The sequence below is a fragment of the Candoia aspera genome, chromosome 2 (assembly GCF_035149785.1).
Source record: "Candoia aspera isolate rCanAsp1 chromosome 2, rCanAsp1.hap2, whole genome shotgun sequence".
Classification (NCBI taxonomy): Eukaryota; Metazoa; Chordata; class Lepidosauria; order Squamata; family Boidae; genus Candoia; species Candoia aspera.
Window position 1 is genome coordinate 96,965,257 of NC_086154.1, and position 23,468 is coordinate 96,988,724.

At 40.9% G+C, this 23,468-nt stretch overlaps 2 protein-coding genes across 2 annotated transcripts; one reads left to right on the forward strand and one right to left on the reverse strand.

The window, feature by feature from the left end:
- The first annotated feature begins 281 nt into the window (after positions 1–281).
- TRIR (telomerase RNA component interacting RNase) lies at positions 282–5,454 on the forward strand. Its single transcript, XM_063292503.1, has 3 exons — positions 282–572; positions 2,648–2,725; positions 3,305–5,454. Exons 1-3 carry the CDS (start codon positions 315–317, stop codon positions 3,410–3,412), a joined length of 444 nt encoding a protein of 147 aa, XP_063148573.1. The 5' UTR covers positions 282–314; the 3' UTR covers positions 3,413–5,454.
- A 959-nt stretch (positions 5,455–6,413) lies between these two features.
- Positions 6,414–22,278, reverse strand: LOC134489686 (RING finger protein 11-like). Its single transcript, XM_063292502.1, has 4 exons — positions 22,070–22,278; positions 17,333–17,502; positions 9,743–9,915; positions 6,414–7,683 (listed from the first exon to the last, which is right to left on the reverse strand). The coding sequence occupies exons 1-3, from the start codon at positions 22,199–22,201 to the stop codon at positions 9,744–9,746; spliced, it is 474 nt and encodes a 157-aa protein (XP_063148572.1). The 5' UTR covers positions 22,202–22,278; the 3' UTR covers positions 6,414–7,683; position 9,743.
- Between the last annotated feature and the right edge of the window lie 1,190 nt (positions 22,279–23,468).

The window sequence follows — 23,468 nt, forward strand, 5'->3', positions numbered from 1 at the left end:
TTCTGATTGGCCTCAGCATAGCGGAAGAAGACTCAAATACCCACCTCTTCTTTCTCTGATTAGCAAAAGTCAATTCGTCTTAATCGGTGATTTAAAAAAGAAAAACCTACAGTAATCTTTTGTGATTGGTCAGAAGAGCTGTCAATTCTTCGCCATTGGAGCACCGCGTGCCTAAACTAGCAAAGTTTTCACTTTGATGTGCGTGGCCAACCTAGCAACACAGGCTTTCCCGTGATGCTTTGCGGCAGATGACTTCGTAATCGTTTCCCGTCGTTCTTCGGGTCGTGCAGACTTGGGCAGAGAGGGGGTGAAAGATGGCTGGGGTGCAAGGTGGAGAAGGCCCGGCTTCCGAGGCGGCCGGATCGGGCGGCGTGAACGTTTTCGCCAACGATGGTTCGTTTCTTGAACTGTTCAAGCGGCGCATGGAGGAAGCCGCTGCATCGGGAGGAAAGAGTGGACCAGAAACGGCGGCAGCTGGGGCCGAGAAGCAGAAAGAGACCGAATCACGGCCAGAGCCGCCCGGGGACCAAGAGCCGCCGGGAAAGAAGCGGAGCGGGAGCGCCCTCAGCTTCGTAAGGGATCTGGGCACTGACCTTTTCTCTTCTTCCCCTGGTGTCTTGTTTCTTTCTCCTTTTTCCTTGGCCTTCTCCAAAGGACCGAGGCGCAGAACCCTTTGTCAATTTTCTTTCTTTCGACAATAGGATGTCTGTAATAAATACTTCACAGGCAGGAATTCTCCAGGTGCCTCGTCTTAGCCGCCTCTATAAAATATTCGCTTTCTTTCCCCTAGTATTTGTGTCCCTGCTCCCCTATACAAGAGATTATTTTTTATTATAGTAGTATGATGTTAGCAGGAGCAATGTTACATTTTCTTTTTCCCTCTGAACTTTCTTGTTCACTCCGCCCCCTCCCCAGCCTGTTTCGAACCGCCCCATTTTGGACCCATCTTTCTAAGCTTGTGTGGTGTACAGGCGGCTATTTAGTACATTTTTCCCCTCTCCCTTAGTGTACTAGGATTTTTTCCCCCCAAAATATGGGTAGAAAATGAACTTAATTATTCACAGTTGTTCACAGGACTGTGATGCTATGCTCAACACCATTCATTCCTGTGCAGGTTTATGGGTTTGCTGGGCTTGGTAATATTGGCTGAATAATTAATCCATGGTGACAAATGTCCCAAGTAAGTCTTCCTCCTGAGAATGTGACGCTGCCATTCTTGGCATGCATATAATGTAGAAGTTTTTAAAAATGGAAGCAGTACAGATGGAAACACTTTGATCTGCAAGTACATACTGTATCACAATATACTTTGCTTTTAGTTGTCTTTGGAAAACTTAATTTTAGGGTGATTTGGCCTTTATTATCAAGTAAATAAAGTGGAATGCATTAAACTCTATGAAAATGTTTTTAAAATGAAATTGCTTCCCCCCCATAAAAAGTTGTTCCTAGTAAGTAACAAAAGTTTCTTTGCTTAGCACATTGTTTTTCTGTGTTGACAGTTTTAAAGTCATCCGTGTGTCTCTTGGGACCCAAATGAAATTTTTTTGTTCTCCTTGTTAATGTAATACAGTAAATCTAAAATATACTGAGCCATCTTTATTTGCAGTGGCTAGGGAATATTGCAAGTATGACTTTATTCATTTTACATCAAGCACTAGTTATGAATCTGGACACGAGGAAGAAAGCCTATTCTGCATTATAATGAAATAATATGATAATCCTGGCCATATTTGTTGCATTGTAATTCTTATTGAATTCAGTGGAATTTACTCCTAGATATCTATAGGCATTGTAGCCTAAACATTTCAAATAAAAATGTTTTATTTCCAATCTTTAAAATGTTGGGTGGAAGTTTCTAAGTATAAATTGTTTTCCAACGTGTGTTTCCATCACTGTATATAAAACAATTTGTACTTGCAATGCATGTGGCATTGCTCCAGAAATGATTGGGGAGGGGGTGCTATATCATCTAAAAGTGATAATTGGAATCCCTGTTTTGTTTCTTTATTGCTAACTGAAATGGACATTTTCTATTTTTAAACTGTCCTCTTCAACTGAGGAACAAAAATTCTATTTTTCAGCATAAAAACTGAGTCACATATATGCTTACGTATTGGAAATACCATTTTTTAAAATGTATGCAGCAGGACCTTGCAGGTGTATCCAGGATTACATTAGCATATAAACACTTCCCGAGACCATGAAAAAGAATTATTTCGAAATAATGTTGTATTGACTCTGCTAACTTGATTGCTTTCATGATTTTGAGGAAACCAAAGTGCTTCATATAATGTATTCCAGATTGTTATATTGTAGGGAAATAAAACTAGAATGGTGTTCCTATTTCCCACCAGGCAGCAAGCCTGAAAAGAACTTGGAATACTTCCATTTCTTGTTACTTGTTAATGTCTTTTTATGTTTGGGCTTAACTGTACAGATGTATTGGTGAACACTGCTAAGGTGCCCTTTTACCCTCCTAGCACAGCGGTGTAGGTAACGCTCGGCAGCTCTGTACTGACTGACAGGTGTGATGGCGAGCTAAGATGATCTAATTGAAGGACTCCCTATACCGTTATATAGTGGGCAACATTCCCCTTGCAGCTCCCAGGCTCGTATAACGGTTGCAGTCTTCTATCCCTTCACCCAGGTGGGCAAGCGGAGAGGGGGCAGCAAGCTAGCCCTGAAGACAGGAGTGGTAGCCAAGAAACAAAAGACAGAGGAGGAGGTAAGCTGGGACATGTCGAGAATAATACATTGACAGATCATGGGCAGCATGAGGCTTGCTAAAAGTTTCACTGAAGAAAGTAGTGGTGTGGTTTCCATTTCAGCACTCTAGAAGGTAAAGCTGAGCTCTTCCACCTTCATGTTACCTAAGTTTAACATTGATATCACAGCTGGGTCTGCCCTGTGGACTTAAAAAATAGGACTCGTTCCTAGTTCACTTGTAATAAGAACAATTAGGATTCATTTCCTAAATCTGTTTTAAGTTCTTGGGTCTAGTTTTGGTCTATAAAATGAATTTAGCTCCAAAGAGATCAAAACAGCAATGTATATCCTGTCGTCCTAAACTGCACCTTGTGTGACAGATTAGAATGACACATGATAACCAAAAGTCCATGCAGTAAGCATTGTGGCTGATCTCCCTAGTAAAATTACAATCTCTGTTTCAATTCACTAGCTTTCCTAGATTGATATGTAGGCTGATGTTCATGAGAACTGGTGCCCTAATAATAATATGTTTTTAAGTTAAATTGTTTAAACGTGTATTATTCCATAATTGGCTCTTTTTTTTTTTGTTTTGTAGGTTTTGACAAATAAAGGAGATGCATGGGCGAAATATATGGCTGAAGTGAAAAAGTACAAAGCCCACCAGTGCAGTGATGATGATAAAACCCGGCCTTTGGTGAAATAACTTTTATCTCCGGCCTGGACTGTCTGTGATGTACATAATTATTTAAAGCATCAAAGGAGTAGTGCTGCCCCACAAGACTGAATGCTGCCATGGCAGCAGGTGACTTGCCATACTTTTATATTTGAAAATTTAGAACCTCCTTCACTGATTGATTTATTGTTTTCCCCTTCTTCTGAGAGCTAAGAACTTTGACTTAGTTGCCAGATTTTTTTTTAATTTGTAACACCCCCCTCTCCAAATAGTGGGATTGGTCTGACATTTCTTTCCAGAATTATCAGGCAACATACCTTTGCTGATAAACTTTCAGCACTGAGCCTTTGCTTAACATTTTCGGTACACCTGAACTTTCTACTATGGGACATGCTAAGAAGCTTTCTTTATCAAATTCAGTACCTCTTACTGTTGAAGATAAATCTAAAATGTGGTTGCAAATAGCCAATCAGTACTGCAGACTGTAATAATCCCAGAGCATGAAATAATCCCTCTCTGTCCACTATGAAAGACAAGTGATTCTGGGTCTCTTGATATGCTTAATGTCTGGCAGTTTTGTAGCTGCATTTCTGCCCTTGTTGTTCTCTCCCTACTCCAATTTCACTGCATATTGCAGTGAATTATGGGGTTTTATTCTTAATTCCAGCTGTTGCTGCTTAAGCTTTTTCCTAGCCTTTTCCTACGCATGCTCCAATCTAGCACTGGGGAATATCCTGTGCCTGTCTACTATCTAAGAAGCAAAACACTTGGTCTGTTTTTTTGTACCAAGTATTACATATTCGAGAAAAACAATCACTAAAATTGCTATAGATGTTCCCTGGAATGAATTAAATTCCAGATACTATAATTCAAGCCTTTGACTGCTCCTCTGCCCCACTCCTAAGTGTTATGAGCAGAATTCCTTGCCTCTTGAGAGTAAGAACTGGGGTCTGCAGCCATTGTATTGATAATGGTTGGTTGCATGCATGGGACCCGTACTCCTTCATCACTTTTGTTCTTTACGTATGTTGAGTTTGTTATTTTACACTTTCCACAAAATAGTGTTAAAATGGAAACGTAAGCATGTGACATGAATTTGAGCACTGAATATGACTGGGCATGACAACTTCATATAAGGGCTTCTGGTATGTTCCCACCAATTGATTTCAAGTCAAGAAACACTAATGAGATCTTCTGTTTTCTGGCTGGTGTATAGAAGCCATTTTTTGTTGTGCTGCAGTTGGGTTTCACTTCTAAATTTTACCCAGTTTGTGTCATTTCCTTTTAATAGAACGGGCTGACTTTTGAGCTACGCTATTAATGTGATATTCATAGAGATGGATTTGTACTCTGAAGAAAAGCTAGCCGAGGTTTGGTCTTACTATTTGGGAGTGGCCTAATTTTTTATTCAGTAAAGGTTCACCACTGGACCATATCTATTAGATAAATAATTTCTGCCATGAAGAGGCCATTGGTTTCCACAATCAGTACATCTTGGGCCCTTGTGTAATGCATCTGAAGAACAATGCTTTCTTTACATCAGGGATCTTTAAGTACTTTTCCTGGAATTTCACACAAAACAGGCTCCATTCCACTTTTCTTCTGAGTAGTTGCTTCCCTCACTACTGACTCTTCAGTAAAAAAATGTCCCTCTGAATATGTGAGTGTTCTTTAGTGTAACTAAGAACTCTGGTCACATAAGTTTTTCACACGCACACACACACACACACACACAACAATGAGCTTGTAGAAACTACTACTCAATATGGCAAGGGAGTGGTTAGACAAAACAAAAACATAATTCTGTTTTTTGCCTCTCCAATGCATTTAGTCTGAAGTAATGTCATATGAGAGATTGCTGTTAAAAGCCTGAAAAAAAATGGAGGTAACTTTTTCACTGGTACCTGATTTCCAGCCTGCTGTAAAGTGATGGCAATTTGCTTCTTTGTTCTACACTTGATCAGGCTTCCTTCTTCATTGCTTTTGACCTCCATAGCCCAGGTTAGAGCACTAATAATCATTCTTAAAAATAGCTCTTTAATAAAATTTTGTTGCAGATATTGATTTGTTGATATGTTTCCTGCATATATGTTTTCTAGATGACATTATATATACATAGAAAGTCATTAAAACTGTTTACTGCAGATAAAAGCATAGCTTCCAAACAGATTTTTCTTTGCTTATGGGGTAAGAAGAATTCTTTAACTTTAAATACAAGTGATAGTGATTAATAGCTATCAGACAGAAGGTTGAAAGATAATAAAGGGTTCAAGAGAAGAGTTGTTCTGCACTTGCTGTTCCATAAATATGCATTGTAAAGGTAGGGAGAATGGATTAATTTTCTTATTGCAATTGTGCAGCCAAGAACTTCCATAAAGACGTTTAGTTCTAAACTGTCCACCTTGCATTATATGCTTCATATGGACAAATAGACGGGGAGAAATAGCTTATAGTATAACTTAGTTTTCCCTCAGCAAAATGAAACACTTGTCTTTGAGTTGACTTCAGTTTCAGGTGATTAAGCAATTAGCATTCTAATTGAAAGTAATATAGTTGAAGCAGATTATAGGTTGACTGAAAATGAATGTGAACTGATGACTTAAACTTGACATTTTTATCATTTTAGCTTTTGAAATTAGCAGCTGTCTTTATAGAAGATAGTTGCAGTTGCGTAAAAAATATCCATGTGATCACATGTGGGCTGGGTTTACTGCACTAAATCATGGTTTGTTGAATGAGCCATATAGCAATAAACCATAAATCAGAAGTGGGCAATTATATTGATGGCCACATTCCTTGGGAATGATTTGGAGGGGGGGTTTAGGTTAACCAGCTGGATATAAATCATGTTTACGCATGCATAAACACGAGTTTGTGCACAGTGCTAAGCCCAGATGTGGTAATCCATACTACAGTTTATCACAGTGCATGAATCTAGCTAGAATTACATAATGGGAAGAATGGCACCTCTGTCTATAAACCAGTGAATTTTTGTATTTTGCTCTCAATTACAATGAAAAAACAAGATACGTTTGCCCCTTTCTGAGTTACGTTTACCATGCTTTTGAAAAAGATAGCAGTTAAAAAAACAGGTCAACACCCATAGTAAGTGGAGCATGAAAACGAAGTTCCTTTCACAGTACATAAGCTGTTGCTTGTAAACTGCTCATATTTTCCAGAAGTTCTGTGACTACTGCATATACTTCGGTATTTTGAAATAATCGTGATCTTTTACTAAATGATGGTTGCTGCTATTCAGAAGTAACTTCATCTCCACTTGCTCAAGGTATTTTCGTATCAATGTTAAAATTTGGGGTTATGCTACTAGGCATAATCATACTACGTATAATTGAAGGTGCTGACATTCTGTTCTAAATGGATTTTATATGAGTTTAATGGAGCGGTTATCTTGCCAAGTGATTCTTTGGGGTTTAAAACAGAAGTCTTCGTTGGTACCACTTCTCCTTAAGTAATAGTCCGTTATAGCAGATTCCCATCTTCCTGTTACTCTGTTTTTTGTCCCCCCCTTTTCCTTTTGATTTTCCAAATCAGTAAAGAAAATGGCTTAAACTATCCTCCTGTGCACCACTGGAGATAGTGACCCCATGTCTATGCCACTCTTTAAGGTACTTATATATTGACTACTCCAATGACTCTAGGTGGCTTACCAAAATACACTTCTGTTTTGGATCAAGTGAAATGTTTGGCACCACACTGTATAGCAGACTCTGCTAGGCCTGAAAGATATGCTATTTGTTGTTTTCCTATTTCTTCAACGTTACGGTTTTCTAGATACAGATTTGGGTCATCTGTGCGAAGCATTCTTAATATTTCCCATATCTCTAAACAGTGATGAGACGTTAAGATAACAATAGGACATGCTGGCTAGAGTATACTAATAAGTAATGTGCTCCATCTTTACTTCCGCCACTTTGTGTGCGTGTGGTGAACTTGAGAATGAGGATACAGGGGGTACCAAGGGATGAGATAGCATAGGGCAAGTGCATTCAGACAAAGAAATGCACTTGAAAATATGGATCCTATTGACTTCAATCACAGAAATGGTATCACGGGCAAGGAAAACCTTACCTCTTCTCACTCTGAGCAGATGAAGAGTCCACTGAGTGCTCACATCTAATGGGATTTGCCCTTTCAAAGCACTGTTACTTCTCTGAAAGCATAAACCGCATAAGCAATAGCAGTGTGGTTTGAAAAGATGAGAAGAGAGCCTACATGGCTTCAAGACAAGCAAGTAACTATTTCTTGTGGTCTTTCACTGTGTGCTTCACGGGGGGCCATGGCTGTGTGAATGAGAAAACAGAAGAATAGAAGGGAAGGATAAAAAGGTATTGTTGACGCATATCCCCTTATTACCTTCATCTAAAGGAACCTCCAAATTAAAGAACTACTTTAATTTTTGCCTTAAACTTACTCCTAGACTGCCCCTATTCCTTCAGTTTTCTATACTATCTTCTCAAAGCCAAATCACTGTTCTGAGCATTGGGCTGTTTCTTTCCCTCCCAACTTTGGAATCACAAATAAAAGATTATTTGTAGTGTGGCTTAGAAGGCAAATATGACTTCATTCCCAAACCCAGTGTGACTTCCTTGTTGCCAGCTTGCAATTTCCAAGATTCCTTATGATAGGTCTGCTGGGAGTTCCATTCAGAAACTTCAGAAGGGCCACACAATAGCAATATAGGATCCTACTATTGTATAGAGTCATGCTTGATTGCAACGATGGCAGCAAGTTTCTAATTCTATGTAAGATAAAAGTTAGAGCAAAACAGAATCACTGATAATTGATTCAGAGTACCTCATCCTCGGGTTCTACTCACTTTCACTAATAGAAAAGATTTCTATAGTCACCTTGGCCAATGTATATATTTTAGAAGGCACTGCTGACAATCTATTTATTTTCCATTTCAATGCAATGTACATCAGATTTAAATCCTTCAAGTGCCAGATCTTTGCTATGAACAATACATAATCAGAAAAGCACTTTCACACTTCTCTACTTGCAAGGCAATAAACAATATGACTTAGGAAAGCCTTTCCAAATGCTGGGCTTGCTGCATCATAATAACAGCCTGCCCTAACAGTTTCTTATGGGGCAATAGTTGAATTTGTCCACAATATACTATTTGTGGACAAACAGTATATTGCCCACGAATAAACATTTCTTCACAATTCAGAATACATGGATGCTTTAACTCACAGCCAGCATCTAGAGGGATCTTACCATACTGAATCATAAACTTTCCATAAAAATATCTCTTACTTTAAGCAAGCTAAACATATCTAAGTGTCAATACTGTTTCCATGTAGTGGAAAGACAGAAATTTCACATTGTGACAGATAATCTGTGCTTACCCCATCCCTGCTCCTTCCAATGAACTTCACCCAAATGAGAACTGAGAAACTATTGCTTTCAAAATCTGTTACATCCACATGACTTTCTCCTAGTCTGGTGAATCTGTATAAGCATCAGGTAGAGAATCTGCTTGCCCTACAAGGGTTTGAGAAGAGGCACCATACACTTCTTCCAAATAGATAAAACTCTTATTTGATGGAGAAAAAAAGAGAACAAAGGAATAGTATCCTTTTCTCTTAACTGAAACATCAACCTTTAAAAAGAAGCATTTCCAAAAGCAACAAGAACAGGTTCAGTCTCTTTCCTCAGCAAATGTTCAGCTTCAAGCTACCCTGGGTAGGTAGTTATCTAGCTTCTAAGGCATGTTTTTTGCATTGCGGTACTTGTGCTGCTAGGTGAGTTTTCAACAGTAGCCCAAACATAAAATGCCTGTTTTTTGTTTTTTTTACTTTCTTTAAATGAATTCTGTGGGGTAGATGGGAAATGCTTTAAATACTATTTTTTCCCATGAATTGCCAGAGCTGGTATAATAGTCTTAGAATTTCTATTTACTTTTAAAATCTTAAGGGATTATCTCCAATATCAGCTTAAAACAACTGTCTCTTTCATTAACAAGTTAGAATTCCACTACATTGCCCTACAACTGTACTTGGTAGCTTAACAGGGACTTACAATGGTATGAGGGTAGATAATTGGGTCAAAGAAGAATCTTGATTTTCTACAAAATTAAATTGTGAATAGAGTGGAAGGAAAATTTCAGTTCTGCCATTCCCTCTTTCCTTCCACACACACCCAATATACTGGATGCAACACTCAAAATATGGCACAAATCATCCTTTAGTACAGCCAGCATGGCTCTGTGTGTCTGAAGGGGCTGGGACCGGTTTCTTTGGTGTACCCCAGAATTGTGCAAATAATGTCCCTCATCCCAGGCTCCCCATATATCCACAGCCTGGAAGCATGAACAACAGCAGGGCCGAGAGCCACCTCAGTTAGTCTCATAGGAGGACAGAAGAGCAGCATCAACTGGCTCCATGCAAGAAGGACACGTGAATGATCGCATCAGCCAGTCGTCAATGCAGTTTACATGGTAGATGTGTAGACAAGGCAAGAATCGGATGGGATCTCCATATACAAAATCCAGCATACAGATAACACACCTGGAAAAGTAGAAAGAGAAACAATGCTAATTCGAAGGTGCTGTAAGATGGTCTGCAGGCCATCTTGCTTCTATTTCTTGCCCAATTTGCTGCTTGGTAAGTTTAGATACAGCTGTAAAAGACTAGTTGCTATACTGTTTTGCCATACACTCAGCTTTTTTAAATATAATATCACCCTTTGGCACGGAACATACTTCGTGGTATTTGAAAGTACCCTATTTTTTCAGGTGGAAACTTGCAAGAGCTATGCTGCTCTTCTTCCATGTATAAGCAACATGTTCTAGCCTCACAAAAACTGCCACAAAGGATGGTGGGTTTTGTTAACTTGATAGTAGGGTTCCTAACCTCCAGTTTACCCTGTTGACCAGGAGATCAGAATATCACTGATTAAATCCCTCTCATCCCCTGCCCTTGCTATCAATGAGGTACAAAAATCACTAAGAAATATGTCTTATCCAAAACAGCTGTTAACACTGTTGATGCAAGTATCTCCCGACTGACTGTGCTGTGATGCCAGAGCAGACTGGCTTCTCGCTAGCTATATATCCCAGAGCAATGCATTCTCTGACCCACTGACCGATGGTGGATTGTTTAACTTGTCTCTCCAGGATTCCTATTTTATAGGAGGCGGCAAATTGGTTATTGATCTTCTATCCCTTTAGAGTATGTTTGAGATATATTCTTAGTGCCCTTCCCTGCACACAGCTACTTTGTGTTGGTTGGTTCTCTATAATTGGAAAGGTCTGGGCAGAAATTGGGGTACAGTTTCTTGTGCCTGGTGAAATTTGGAATTGACTTTAGGCATGAAGCAGGGATCCAATGTTAGCACACCTTGTTTTGACAGAATACACACAGAACCCCTCTCAGCCCCCTTTGTATGAATTTCAATAGTTCTGGAATTCCTGCTGCTAGTCCAAGTCTCTTTTATACCACCACTCAAAAGCACACCAAGTCAGTTGACAGATCTTAGTGGTAGCTGGATTTCCATTAAATTTCTAGATGTAACATTGTAGCCAGTCTGTAACCAGGTAATGAACTTCAGAATGCTTGGAAATAATATGCAATCTTCACTCATCCCCATTTGGATGGAGAACTGTGGCTCCGCCTTGGCATATTCACCTTGAATATCACTTTGGATAGTTTTGAATCCATGTCAGTCAAGCTTAGTTTTCTGATCATGAAGCCGCAAGGTCACTGATCCTCTCTGCTCTATTATCTCAAAATTGGGAGAAACACTTTACTTGTCTGTTGTCCACTCAGGGTTACCTGAGGGGGATCCCGATCTTTCTGAAATCTAGTAAAAAAAATCTCGGTAGGATCCACTCTCCTTAATTCAAGTGATGACTCAGCCAGTTGGCTATAGTGTTTAGTGATCTCTGCTGAAATGGAGCATAGATGTTTCTTTGTCTACATCATTACAGTAGTTGTATTGCATTCTTCTGAACACCTCATGATTTCCATCCATCCTACCTGTTTACATAGGTTTTGGTCATAATATTGTCTATCTGACACCAATTTCTCTTGTGTGGAGATGCCTTCAGAGCCATTCATATTACCCTTAATTTCAGTTTGTTAATAGGCAGTGCCAATCTGATGGGACCATCATCTCTTCATCAATCTGTTTTGGAATTAGGCTCTCCACTCTATTAGGATGGCTTCTGCGGTTACCTGATTAGAAAGCTCTCTGAGTGGCTTTCCCTGTGCCACTTTGGCTATGATTAGCCACCAATGCAATGACTGAGTTACCTTGCTTGGCACAGTCATGTGCAGATGGGACTGTGTCTAGAATGGGAGGAGGAGCCACTGGAGTGATCTGGAATGGAATTGGGCCTATGATACTGAATCAAGAGTTGTGATTATTATCCTTGTAATCTTGCCAGCATCATGAGGGTTGCCCTCTTAGATGTTAGGGTCTCCCTCACACTCTTCAAACCCTGAGGGTCTTCTCCTGAGACAAGAAGTGCTCCCTCTCCTCCCTGTGGATGTTGATTCCCAGGCGTAAATCTGCTTTAATAGTATAAATGGGCTTCATCTTCAGAGACTAAGAACAGAGCTTGTTGCTATAGAGGTAGTCCTCATTGAGCAACCACTTGTTCAGCAACCGTTCAAAGTTATGACAGCACCGAACAAGGGGGACTTACATGGGTCTTCATAGTTGCAGCATCCCCACGATCACATGATCATGATTCAGGCACTTGGCAATTGGCTTGTAATTACAATGGTCGCAGCATCCCTTGGTCATGTCACCATTTATGACCTTCACCACCGGCTTCTGACAAACAAAGTTCAATGGAGAAGCTGGCAGGAGGTCACAAATGGCAATCACGTGGTTGCGGGATGCTGCAACTGTGCAGGATTCGTCTAATGACAGCAGCTGGGACTGCCCCAAGTGCCATCGTAAGTTATGTGATTTCACGCTTTATGACCACGTTGCTTAGCAATGGAGTTGCCGGTCACTATTACCATAGTTAAGCAAAGCCTACCTGTATTACAAAGCATGCAAGATACTTATAGGCAGAGCCCTTCCTTTTCTTCAGTTTTTCAACTGAGGGAGTTCAAAACATCTTTTTACCTACATCACCCTTAAACTAGAGCATTAGCTGAACTAAAAATGGATAATGTTCATCCTATTAATATATTCTATCCTTAAAAACATACATTATCCTTATATCTAAGAACATCAAAGCTAAGGTATACAGTTGTAATCAAAATTATTCAACCCCCATTGCAAATCAGGTTGTCAAAACGTACAGACTTTCAGCTGTTTGCAATGAACAAATCAAACAAAAGCAATTGAAATAGCTCAACACAATGAATGCTTCAAGTGGTGTCCCCAAATTCAACTGAAAATACAACTTATCATGACTTCTCTAGTCTCAAAATTATTCAACCCCCTGAATAGAATCCATCACAACAGCACACATACAGTATGCAAAACAGGTGTTGTCTCAGGCACACCTGATGCAACTAATCAAGGGCTTCAGTAGTTGCACCAGTTGTGCTTGAGCTGGAACACATGAAATACCTGAAGTGGCTAGGGGTTTGTTGAGTGTCACGTTTGACTGCATTTTAGAAATACAGTATGGCTAAGTCAAAAGAATGGTCCAAAAAGGTAAGAGAAGAGATCATCGCCCTTCACAAACACGGAACAGGATACAAAAAGATAGCGAAGGCACTGAATGTTCCTAGAGACACCGTTGGAAGCATAGTTCGCAAGTTCAAAGTTAAGGAACAGTGGTTACACTACCTGGATGGGTCAGAAAAAGGAAGCTGTCAATGGCTGCAACCAGATTTCTGAGAAGGCAGAAACCCTCGAGTGACTGCAAAAGACCTGCAGCAAGACTTGGTGGCAACAGGCACTGCGGTTTCAGTGAGCACAGTAAGGCTCATACTAAACATAGAAGGTTTCCATGTCAGAACTCCCAAGACGTACACCACTACTGACCCAAAAGCACAAGAAAAGTCGGCTCCAATATCAAAATCATATACATAATTCACAGAAGTTTTGGGATTCTGTTCTGTGGAGCAATGAAACAAAACTGGAACTTTTTGGCCTGATGGATCAGCGGTATGTCTGGAGGAAGAAGAATGAAGCATACGCTGAAGAGAACACTCTGCCTACAGTTAAGCATGGTGGTGGCTTGGTGATGCTCTGGGGCTGCTTTGCATCCTCTGGCATCGGAAACCTGCAGCTTGTGGGCAGCAAGATGGATTCATTGAAGTATCAGGAAATCCTAGGAGAAAACGTCATGCCGTCTGTAAGGAAGCTGAAGCTTGGGCGTCATTGGACCTTCCAACAGGTCAATGATCCCAAGCATACCTCAAATTCCACTAAGGCTTGGATGCAGAAGAAGTCCTGGAAGATTCTACAGTGGCCATCACAGTAGAACCTGTGAACTGACTTGAACCCTGTATCTCTGGTGGGATTTGAAGAAGGCAGTTGCAGCACGCAAACCCAAGAATATTACTGAACTGGATGCCATTGCTCATGAGGAATGGGCTTAGATTCCCCAGGAACGCTGCCAGAAGCTGGTGTCTGGCTATGCATCTCGTTTGCAGAAGGTCATAACAGCAAAAGGGTGCTCTACTAAGTACTGAAGATGCTTGCCATGAAGGGGTTAAATAATTTTGAGACTTGAGAAGTCATGATAAGTTGCATTTTCAGTTGAATTTGGGGACACCACTTGAAGCATTCATTGTGTTGAGCTATTTCAATTGCTCTTGTTTGAGTTGTTCATTGCAAACAGCTGAAAGTCTGTATGTTGTGACAATCAACCTGATTTGCAATGGGGGTTGAATAATTTCGATTACAGCTGTATATAAAAGTAGTGATGAAAAGATTTTTTTCCTCTTTAAATATACACTGAGTGGTGGCAGTTGTGGCCAGGAGGGCCTTTGCTCAACTCCATGTTGTGCGCCACTTACGCCCTTTCCTGGACCGAGAGGCCCTCCGAACAGTCACTCATGCTCTGGTCGTCTCCCATATAGACTACTGTAATGCGCTCTGCACAGGGCTACCCTTGAAGAGTATCTGGAAGCTTCAGCTGGTTCAGAATGCAGCCACGCAGACAATCTTAAGCGTTCCAAGATTTGCACACGTAACACCTTTGTTGCATGAGCTGCACTGGGTCCCAGTTTGCTTCTGGGTCCAATTCAAGGTGTTGGTTATGACCTTTAAAGCCCTACATGGCATGGGGCCAGGTTACCTGAGGGTCCGTCTCATCCCCATAACATCGACCCGCCCCACCCGGTCAGGCAGGGAGGGCATGTTACGGACCCCATCTATAAAAGAATTCCATCTAGCGGGGTCTCGGAAGCGTGCCTTCTCTGCTGTAGCTCCCACCCTTTGGAACATCCTCCCCCCAAAGGTCAGACAGGCCCCCTTGCTCCTGGACTTCCAAAAAAGGACTAAAGACCTGGTTTTGTCAGCAGGCTTGGAATGGGAGGGGGAATAATTATACCTGGGGATGGCTAGCGCCCTAAGTGATTTTGAGGTTACACTCACAGACTGATTAAAATCTTTTGACACTTAGATTTTATTATATTTTTATTTTATTGTATTGTATTGAAATCGTTTTAAATTTTAACTGCATTTTATTGTAACCGCCCAGAGTACCCCATGAGGTGGAGATGGGCGGCAAATAAATTTATAAATAAATAAATAAATAAATAAATAAAATCATCATATCTTCCTTCATGTTCTCGGTAATTCTGAGATTTGGAAATAAATACTGTTCTGTTGGTCCAGTGCAGAGAAGCACAGTCCAAATTTCTGGATCATTTTGACCATCCATGATGGGAATTGTACACCACCAAATTTAATAGGGAAAGGCTGCTTGCTTGATGTCCTTGCCAGAAAGTAAGTTCAGAAATATGCAGCTCATTACAGGTAGTCCTCACTTACAGACTGCCTCATTTAGTGACCATTTGAAGTTACAATGGTGTTAAAAAAAAAAACTAGCTTTGCTGTTTTATGATCGTCACAATGTCCAATGGTCATGTGATCGCCACTTGAGCGCTTCACAACTGGTGCACATTTATTTATTTATTTATTTATTTATTTGATTTAATAAAACATAAATAAGAAAAATATAAAACTGTAAAATACTGTAATACATAATAAAATAAATATGATAAAAACCCCAATGGCTGGAAGTTCTCTGTGATTTGCAAGCAGAGCAGGGTCCTTCTAAGGGACTAACCATCCCCAGGAATGACTACTCTCTCTCCCGCCCCAGGCATGATGACAGAACCAGGTCTTTAGTTGTTTCCTAAAGTCTAGGAGGGAGGGAGCCAATCTCACTTCCGGGGGACGGATATTTCCAAAGGGCAGGGGCTGTTGCAAAGAAGGCCTGCCTCCTGGACCCCACCAGATGTGATTTATGACCATCACAATGTCCTGTGGTCACGTGATCACCATTTGCAGGCTTCACAACCAGCTTCTGACAAGCAGAATTAATGGAGAATGCAGAAGTAAAATCAAAGTTGCGGTTATGTGATGTCTCGCTCAATGACCAGGGTGATTTGCTTAACGACCAAATGGGAAGTGACATCATAAGCCCGTTGTTGTCACATGATTTTACGCTAAGTGACTGCGCGCTTAGTGACGGAGTTGCCAGTCCCAATTGTGGTCACAATGAGGACTACCTGTAATTATTTTCTCTAATAGTTAAGCATAAGACCTATAACAAAGCGCTGCAGTGTTGATGGAATGCTCCTATTCAGGATTTCAGCCAGCCATGCTCTTTCCTAGAACATGTCCATTTGTACAGGTAGCCCTTGACTTACAACCACAATTTCCATCACTAAGCACTGGATGTAAAGTCTGACATCTCACGTGACTGCATAACTTAGTGATGGCAATCTGACCCCCCATTGCTGTTAAGCGAATTCCACCAGTCATTAGCCGAGGACCCACCCCAATCCAAGCCATTCTGGGCTTGGTCTCTCCTAGCCCTGAGCCTCAGTAAGGGACTGCCTCCAACTCCTCCCACCCACCTATCTCCCCATCTCTGCCTTTTTTGGCCACCCTACACCCTGCCTTTTTTGGCCACCCTGCACCCTGACTTGCGGGGCAGCAAACAGCCCCAGAACAGCATGGCTCTGGGGCTGCTTGCTATGCTGCGGTTCAGGGGCTTCTTGGTGCACCACAAAGCTGCCCCTGGAAGCCTCAGCTGCCCCAGCCCAGACCCAGCCACAGTCACCCTCGCCATCCTGCACTCCAAGACCCCTGCCACCCTGCACTCTGCCGCCCCAGCTAATCTTCACTGTCTTCTTGCTGCCACTTCTGACAAGGCATGCCTGGCCTGGCCCTTCACACCCCGAATCTGTGTTCATTTATTCTATCTCCATTTTTGCTACACTGATGACAGGGACATCAATATCTAATTCTTAAATTGGATAAGCATATCACAATTTTTAATGCATAGATTTTGTCCACTTCTTCCAACTTTCCCTTAAAGACAAATCTGTTAGCCGTTTCTTCCACTTTCAGCAATGAAAATAGCGCTGTCTTTTCTTCAAGCTCTCTACAATAATTCAGTTCTATCATTCTGTGTAGTGAATTACTCAAGTTTTAGAAGTGGATTCAAGAGACTTAAGTACAACCTCTGGAAAGATCCACAACAGTACAATAAAAAATACATGCCAATGTCCATATTATTTTGCATCATATCCTGTGCTATCTAGCAGAATACCTAAACCAAGTGCAGTTTTTCTCAGGGCAGTGTTAATCTGTTTTTTTAAAAACAAAGAAGGTAAAGTATGGTATATTCCTGTTGCATTTTGAAGGGCCATTTCTGCATACCAAGTCAATGAATTATAAAGGTTATTTTTGCATTCATTAGCAATTAATTACTGTAGTACTTTCAGGATTTGTTCTGACGTAACAAAAGACATTTAAAGCATGGAAACATACTCTTTGATTTTCTTTTCTGATGGCTCTGAGCCCGGATCAAATATTCCTTTAGGAAGGTGCTGAATTAGTCCAATCCTTTGAGCTATCCGGATTTGCTCTTCTTCTGTTAGTTGTGTGGCAGGACGTGCCTGGCTAGGCGTTGGATGATACACTGGAATTGGAGTGTGATCCTAGAAAGTCAGACAACAATGTGGCTGAGCATTTGCTATTCTCATAAGTAGCCTGTTACATGTATCCATGTTTACACATAGTAATCCAAGCAACAATTCTCTTTTCTTCCAGATAGCTAGAAAATTGAAAATACCCACTCATTTAACATGTTCCTAATGTAACAAATGAAAATAGTCCAGAAAAATCCTATCCTGACAGACACAGCTATTTAAAGTGTCTGAAGCTTTTCTAGAGGACTCCATCAGCTGTTGTTTTCAAATGTCACAGAAGCCCATTTTTTTCTATACACACATCTGTTATGATCCATACAGTCCATTAATTCACCATTAAATGATTGGACCCCCTGCTTGTTTAACTAGTATTTAGAACAGACAAACATTTGGACTTGCAGTATGGTAGCATACAAAGATGATTTCCCAATTTCTTTCAGGTACCAATAGGTCCATTTCTCCTGAACCACTATATTTTGCACAAATGAGTCACATATGCAACAAAAATGTACAAATACTTCCCATGTTGCACACAAGCATCCTAAACAGTACTGCTCCATTCGGAATTTCAGGAGGACCCAAGAATTACAATGCTGGCTGAAGTCCACTTAACTGCGTAGGTTGTCCAACAATCGCTAACTAAAACTTGCAGAGCAAGAATGTCAGAAGCAACATTTACACTAGCAGTCAACTTCAGGTGCATGTATCACCCTTTTCCAACTTGACGCCTTCCCAACATGTTGGAATTCTGCTTCCACAATTACTAGTCAGCATGGCTTTGGGAATAATGGGAGTCATAGTCTAACAATTATGGAAGGTAAGCTGGAAAAGGCTGACATATACAACCACTGCATTTAAACAGGGCTCTTGGGACTATAAGATGTATTTATCTTTTTTTTTAAACAATCTATGCTGTGTAATTATGTAGTAATGAATTCTCTATGGCTAGCTTGGTCTTGGTTTTTTTAAACATCAGGCTTTATTAATCTCTGCCTAGTTATCTCAGCAGATTGTTGAAGTGTGCTTGTAAATCTTTACTCACACATATAGTCTCTTTTTAAACATCCACTATAAGCAATGGAAAGGAAGTTATTGCTTTATTCTATTTCCCTGCTCCTTACTGCACAAATTATTCATGCCTAGCTTAAAGCGAATGGCTAGTTTTTGGCTCAGGATGATACATGAACCCAGCCCATAGTTAAATTTATGGTTCAGTGTGTTGTATGAATCCAGGCAATTGGGTAAGCTGTGACTCAGTTAACCATGAATTAGCATATAGCCAATTTCAGTCAGGTCTGAAGTAACATACAGGATAAAACTACCCTTTATTTCTCAGTCTTCCCTGCCTCTCCTTCCTCCATAGAACAGCTACACCAATTTGGAAAAAACTGGCCTTCATGTGTGACAACTTGTAAAAATGTAAAAGAAAAATGTAATTGCTCCCAAATCTCAAACACAAGGAATAGAAATCGGAGGCAGCTGGGAAAACTATTCAAAGAGTGTCACCAAGCTATGTGTGCGAGATAATTTATCTCTGGAAAGAGATAGTGGCATGTGAAGTCAATAGGATTTCTTTTCTGAACATTCACTAGGAATAGGGTGTGCATATTTTACATAAAAATAGGCTGGAAGCGTAACACATGGTTCAGATCTTCCTTTGCTTTAGCAAACAGTCCCTGATTGCTAGCACTTTTATAGCATGATTCATATTCCGGTTTCCTTCTATCCAATTTCACTTGCAATTCAAATTTGAGAGAATTTGCTCTTGAGTAAATTTAGCAGTAATGAGAGGACTTTCAAAGGACAGAAGAAGTGGAGTCCCCCAAGGACTTGGTGCTTCTAAACTTGTTCATAAATGATCATGACTTAGAGATAAGAAATGATGCAGAACTATTCAGGGCAGTAAAAACTAAAAGTGATCATGAAGAAATCCAGAGGGATCTCTCTAAACTGGGTGAATGGCCAACCAAATGACTAAGTAATTCACAATTTACATAAGTGTAAATTGATGAACACTGGGGCAAAAAAAAAATCTAACTTCATATATACACCGATGGGGGTTGAGATATCTGTAAGTAATCAAAAAGAAGTGGATAGTAGATAGTTATTGTCAATGTTGTTGATTCAGTGTGTGGCAGCCACAAAGAACACAAATTTAATGCTAGGGATCATTAGGAAATGGGTTGAAAATGAAACTGCCAACATTGTAATACCGTTATACAAATCCACTTCTGGAATACCATGAGCAGTTCTGGTCTCACATTTTAAAATGTAAATAATAGAACTGGAAAAAGGCACAGTTGATGGAAACTACGTACAATGGGTGACATTGGGACAGTCCTTCTCAACTGAACTTACCTCACAGGGTTGTGGTTGTAGAGACTGATAGGAGGTTGGAGCCCTACATGTGCTGCCTTGAGCTGCTATATGAAAGGCAAGGTAGCAATGAAGTAAATTTTAAAAAATGAGGGGATATGACAACTTCCTTGCAAAAAAAAAAAGGCTAGAACTTTAGGAACTCCTTAGTTTAAAAAAGGGGGTGACTGAAGACATGACTGAAGCATATAAAATCATGATTGGTAAACAGAAATAGGAAGACGTTTTTCTCCATCTCTCAAGGCACCAGCATTAGGAATCGTTCAATGTTGCTGACTTGAGATTTAGACAGACAAAACAAATACTTCATGCAGTACATAATTATGTGGAATTCATTAAGATGAGGTGACACTGCCACTAACTTGGGTACCTTTCAAAGCGAATTGGCTAAATCATGGAGGACAGATCTATCAGTCATGAAAGCTCAACATTAGATCTGGATCAGAGGGATCATGCCTCCAAATGCCAGGTACAAGGGAATAATGGTGGCAGAAGGGTCTATCTCCATTCTCCACTTACAAGCATCCCAAAGGTATCTGATTAGCCACTGCAAGAAATAAAACGCTGGACTAAAGTGAATGGCTGATCCAGCGGGGCTACTGTTATGTTCTTACACTTCTTCAAGACCCTGGACACCTACATCTCCACCTTATATAATTTTAAGTGAGAAGCTGCCCCTCTATAGGTGAAAAAGACTGCATACTTTCACCCAGCAAATCAAGACAGGAAGAGTTAATGCAGCCTTTCCCTTAGTATGGCTACTTCCTCCAAGGCAGAGTTGCTTTTTGTGGTGTTTTATACTTCCACAATATCCCTTTTAGCCTCATAAACAGCCAGCCTGTTGGGTATGTTATGCTGATTATGGTTTATTTCAGTGCAGACCAAATGGTATGTTAACCGAGGTTTGCTAGCAATGTATATTTGATGCAGTTGTAGTCAAGCCAGATTCTTTGAGAAGTGCACACACACACACAGAGTATATATGTAAGCATCTGCTCTCGCTTTCATACTTCACATCTTAAACTGTAAAGAGCTTAGTTTTAGAGCTGAATCCACCCAGTTCTAAAAAAAAACATGAACCAAGCTGTTCATGGATGAAGAGGCATTTGATTCTTGGTTTTCTCCCACAGAATGCACCCAAAGGGATATGTCTTTCTCCCTGTCTCATTCATGAAACTTATAGGAAACCCAATGCCAGCTTCCTTTTGTAACTCTCCTGTGTTTTCTACTGCCTTCTTTTTTTCCTACTTCATAAAATACACAAAGAAATAAAAGACAGAAAGGTTGCACAATTTCTTTGCTTCATAGCACTAGGAGTCTTTGTATGGAAGCTCCCCACCACAACAGTCCACTGCACTAATAAATTACTCCAGCAACTTTCCATTTCCCATGTCTTGTAATAATCTGGTGTTTTTCCATAGCTGCATGACGGTTCCTAGTTCTTTACTTAGAATATTGACCATCATCTTAGCCTGATTCCATTAATTTATGTTTCATAGTTTTTTCTCTGGTAGAGAAGAGTAATTAAAGTAGTTCAAATGTAGACTAGCCCACACCCACAGCAGACCAAGTGTTAACAAGGCGGTAGCCTTCTCTTCAACCAAGGGTGCTTCAGATTGAGAGTTCCCAGCACAAAGACATATTGTGCAGCTGATATTTCATGTTTTCCTCCTTAAAAGATATTCCGTAATAAGGGAGAAAAAACAGGAAGCAATGAGAAAACACAGGAAGGTTACAAATAGCAGACGTCATTTTCTGGACAATTTTCACAAATGAGGCAGAACAACAACTGCACAATAAAAGCCTCCTCTAGATCCACCCCAAGTTTAAAAACATGTTTCCACGCCTTGGTCAATACTGTGCAACAAAGCCAGTCGCTGCTAAATGAATTCATCCTTGCAGCATCTGCGGGACAATAGTGGTCAACACTGCAGCAAGACCTGTCCTTATCTCCTACGGTCTAGTTCACGTGTGGACGGAGTCAAGTTCTCCATCATGGCTCCGGCCACCCCCAGCCCATCTCGCGTTACTTGCCCCTGAGTCGCGACATTCCCGAACGCCACCCGAATTCCCCCCTCTCGTCGGCACGCTACCCCTCGCGGGCTACTCAAAGCTGACCCCAACTGGCGAGAGCATGGGAGCATCACCAGCCCCAGAGCTTCACGCTCTTCGCGGCTCCTTTCCCCACCCGGCGCCGTACCTGGTAGCGGGGCGGCGGGGCAGGGAGGGGTGGTGGGTGTGTGTCTCCAGGCCCAAGACTCGCCCCATCGCCGGTAGAATCGTTGAGTAGCGACAGGTCATCAGCTGCCTGCGAGGAGAGGCAGCCCCCCATGCCCGCCCGCTCCGGGCCGCTGCCGGGACCGGCCCGGGCAACCTCCGTCCACCAGCTCTGGAGGGAGGGGGGAGTGGCGGCAGGGGGAAAAAAAGGGCCTCGCCTAGCTTGACGGGAATTGTAGTTCTCAGCTCTGGGAGTTTGCGCTTGCGCAATACGAAAGAACTCGTTCTCTTGAGGGTGGGGTGGTGAAGGTAAATAGGTACAGTACAGAACGCGTTGAGCTTCCTTGCTGACACTGAATAATGCGAGCACCGCCATGCAGTAAGTTATCTGTTCTTACTGTATAGTTGTAAAAGTACATGTAGTTATATGCGTAGTAGTGATAAAGCTACTAAACAGCCCCCTTCCCACTGATTTTTGAGATAAATTTATTACACTACTGAAGTCAACAGTGCTGTCTTGGCGATCACATGCATTACAAATTTTTGCTAGAAGTATTTTCACCCCTGAGGTTTAAGTAATGTTCTTGATGGGTAACATCTGATCTAACGATTTGTTAAGAAATTGCAGAACTTCATCTTTATAATTCCTCAGACACTTCATGGAACCATCAACTCCCACAAATGTTTATTGCAATGCATAAATTGTTTTCCTATTTTCTATAACTCTCCCGTCATCCAACAGTCACCTTGGGATCTTGGTATTCACTGAGCTTGGTTTTTTTGTTGTGAACATTTCATTACCAATCTAAGTAACACTGTCAGTGCTTTGACACAAAGGAGAGGGTTTTATTGGTATGTTATATGAGGCAGCTTCTTAAATTATTACAGCAGTGTTTCTCAGCCTTGGCCACTTTAAATTGTATGAACTTCAAGATGTATGGGAGTTGGTCCACACATCTTAAAGTGGCCAAGGTTGAAAAACACTGGATTACAGGATTGCAGGTCTTAATGTTACGGTTCTTTAAGAGGAGGAGGGTATATCCCTCACTGTGTATTTCTCTCTTTTCTGTGAATTTTGTGTTCTTTTCTCCTCTTAGACTGGGCAAGGCTTCTGTTTCCTGAAAGCAGCCTTATGGATGTGATGTTATTTCACCAACACAGTATATAATGTATGAATTCTGTTTTATTTAATGTTTTATTTAATGTGGCTTTGATTAACCTCCATGTATTCTGGAGATATTTGCACTGACTTTCTGGTCCAACTTTTTTTTCTTGTCTTATTCTTCTCATTTTTCAGAAGTTTGTTCTTTGGAGGCAAAATATGATTTTAACTTTTACATACAAGTTTGTTTCCTACAGAAGCAAGGTCAAATAGTGAAGAT

Bases quoted from the DNA above. Each gene is read 5' to 3' on its own strand.
- LOC134489686 (XM_063292502.1), bottom strand. From the start codon at position 22,201: ATGGGGGGCTGCCTCTCCTCGCAGGCAGCTGATGACCTGTCGCTACTC. The intron at 17,503-22,069 runs GTACGGCGCCGG...CTGACTTTCTAG, and splicing joins CCCCGCCGCCCCGCTACCAG to GATCACACTCCAATTCCAGT. The intron at 9,916-17,332 runs GTATGTTTCCAT...CTACTTTTCCAG, and splicing joins TCAGAAAAGAAAATCAAAGA to GTGTGTTATCTGTATGCTGG.
- TRIR (XM_063292503.1), top strand. From the start codon at position 315: ATGGCTGGGGTGCAAGGTGGAGAAGGCCCGGCTTCCGAGGCGGCCGGA. The intron at 573-2,647 runs GTAAGGGATCTG...CCCTTCACCCAG, and splicing joins GCGGGAGCGCCCTCAGCTTC to GTGGGCAAGCGGAGAGGGGG. The intron at 2,726-3,304 runs GTAAGCTGGGAC...TTTGTTTTGTAG, and splicing joins AACAAAAGACAGAGGAGGAG to GTTTTGACAAATAAAGGAGA.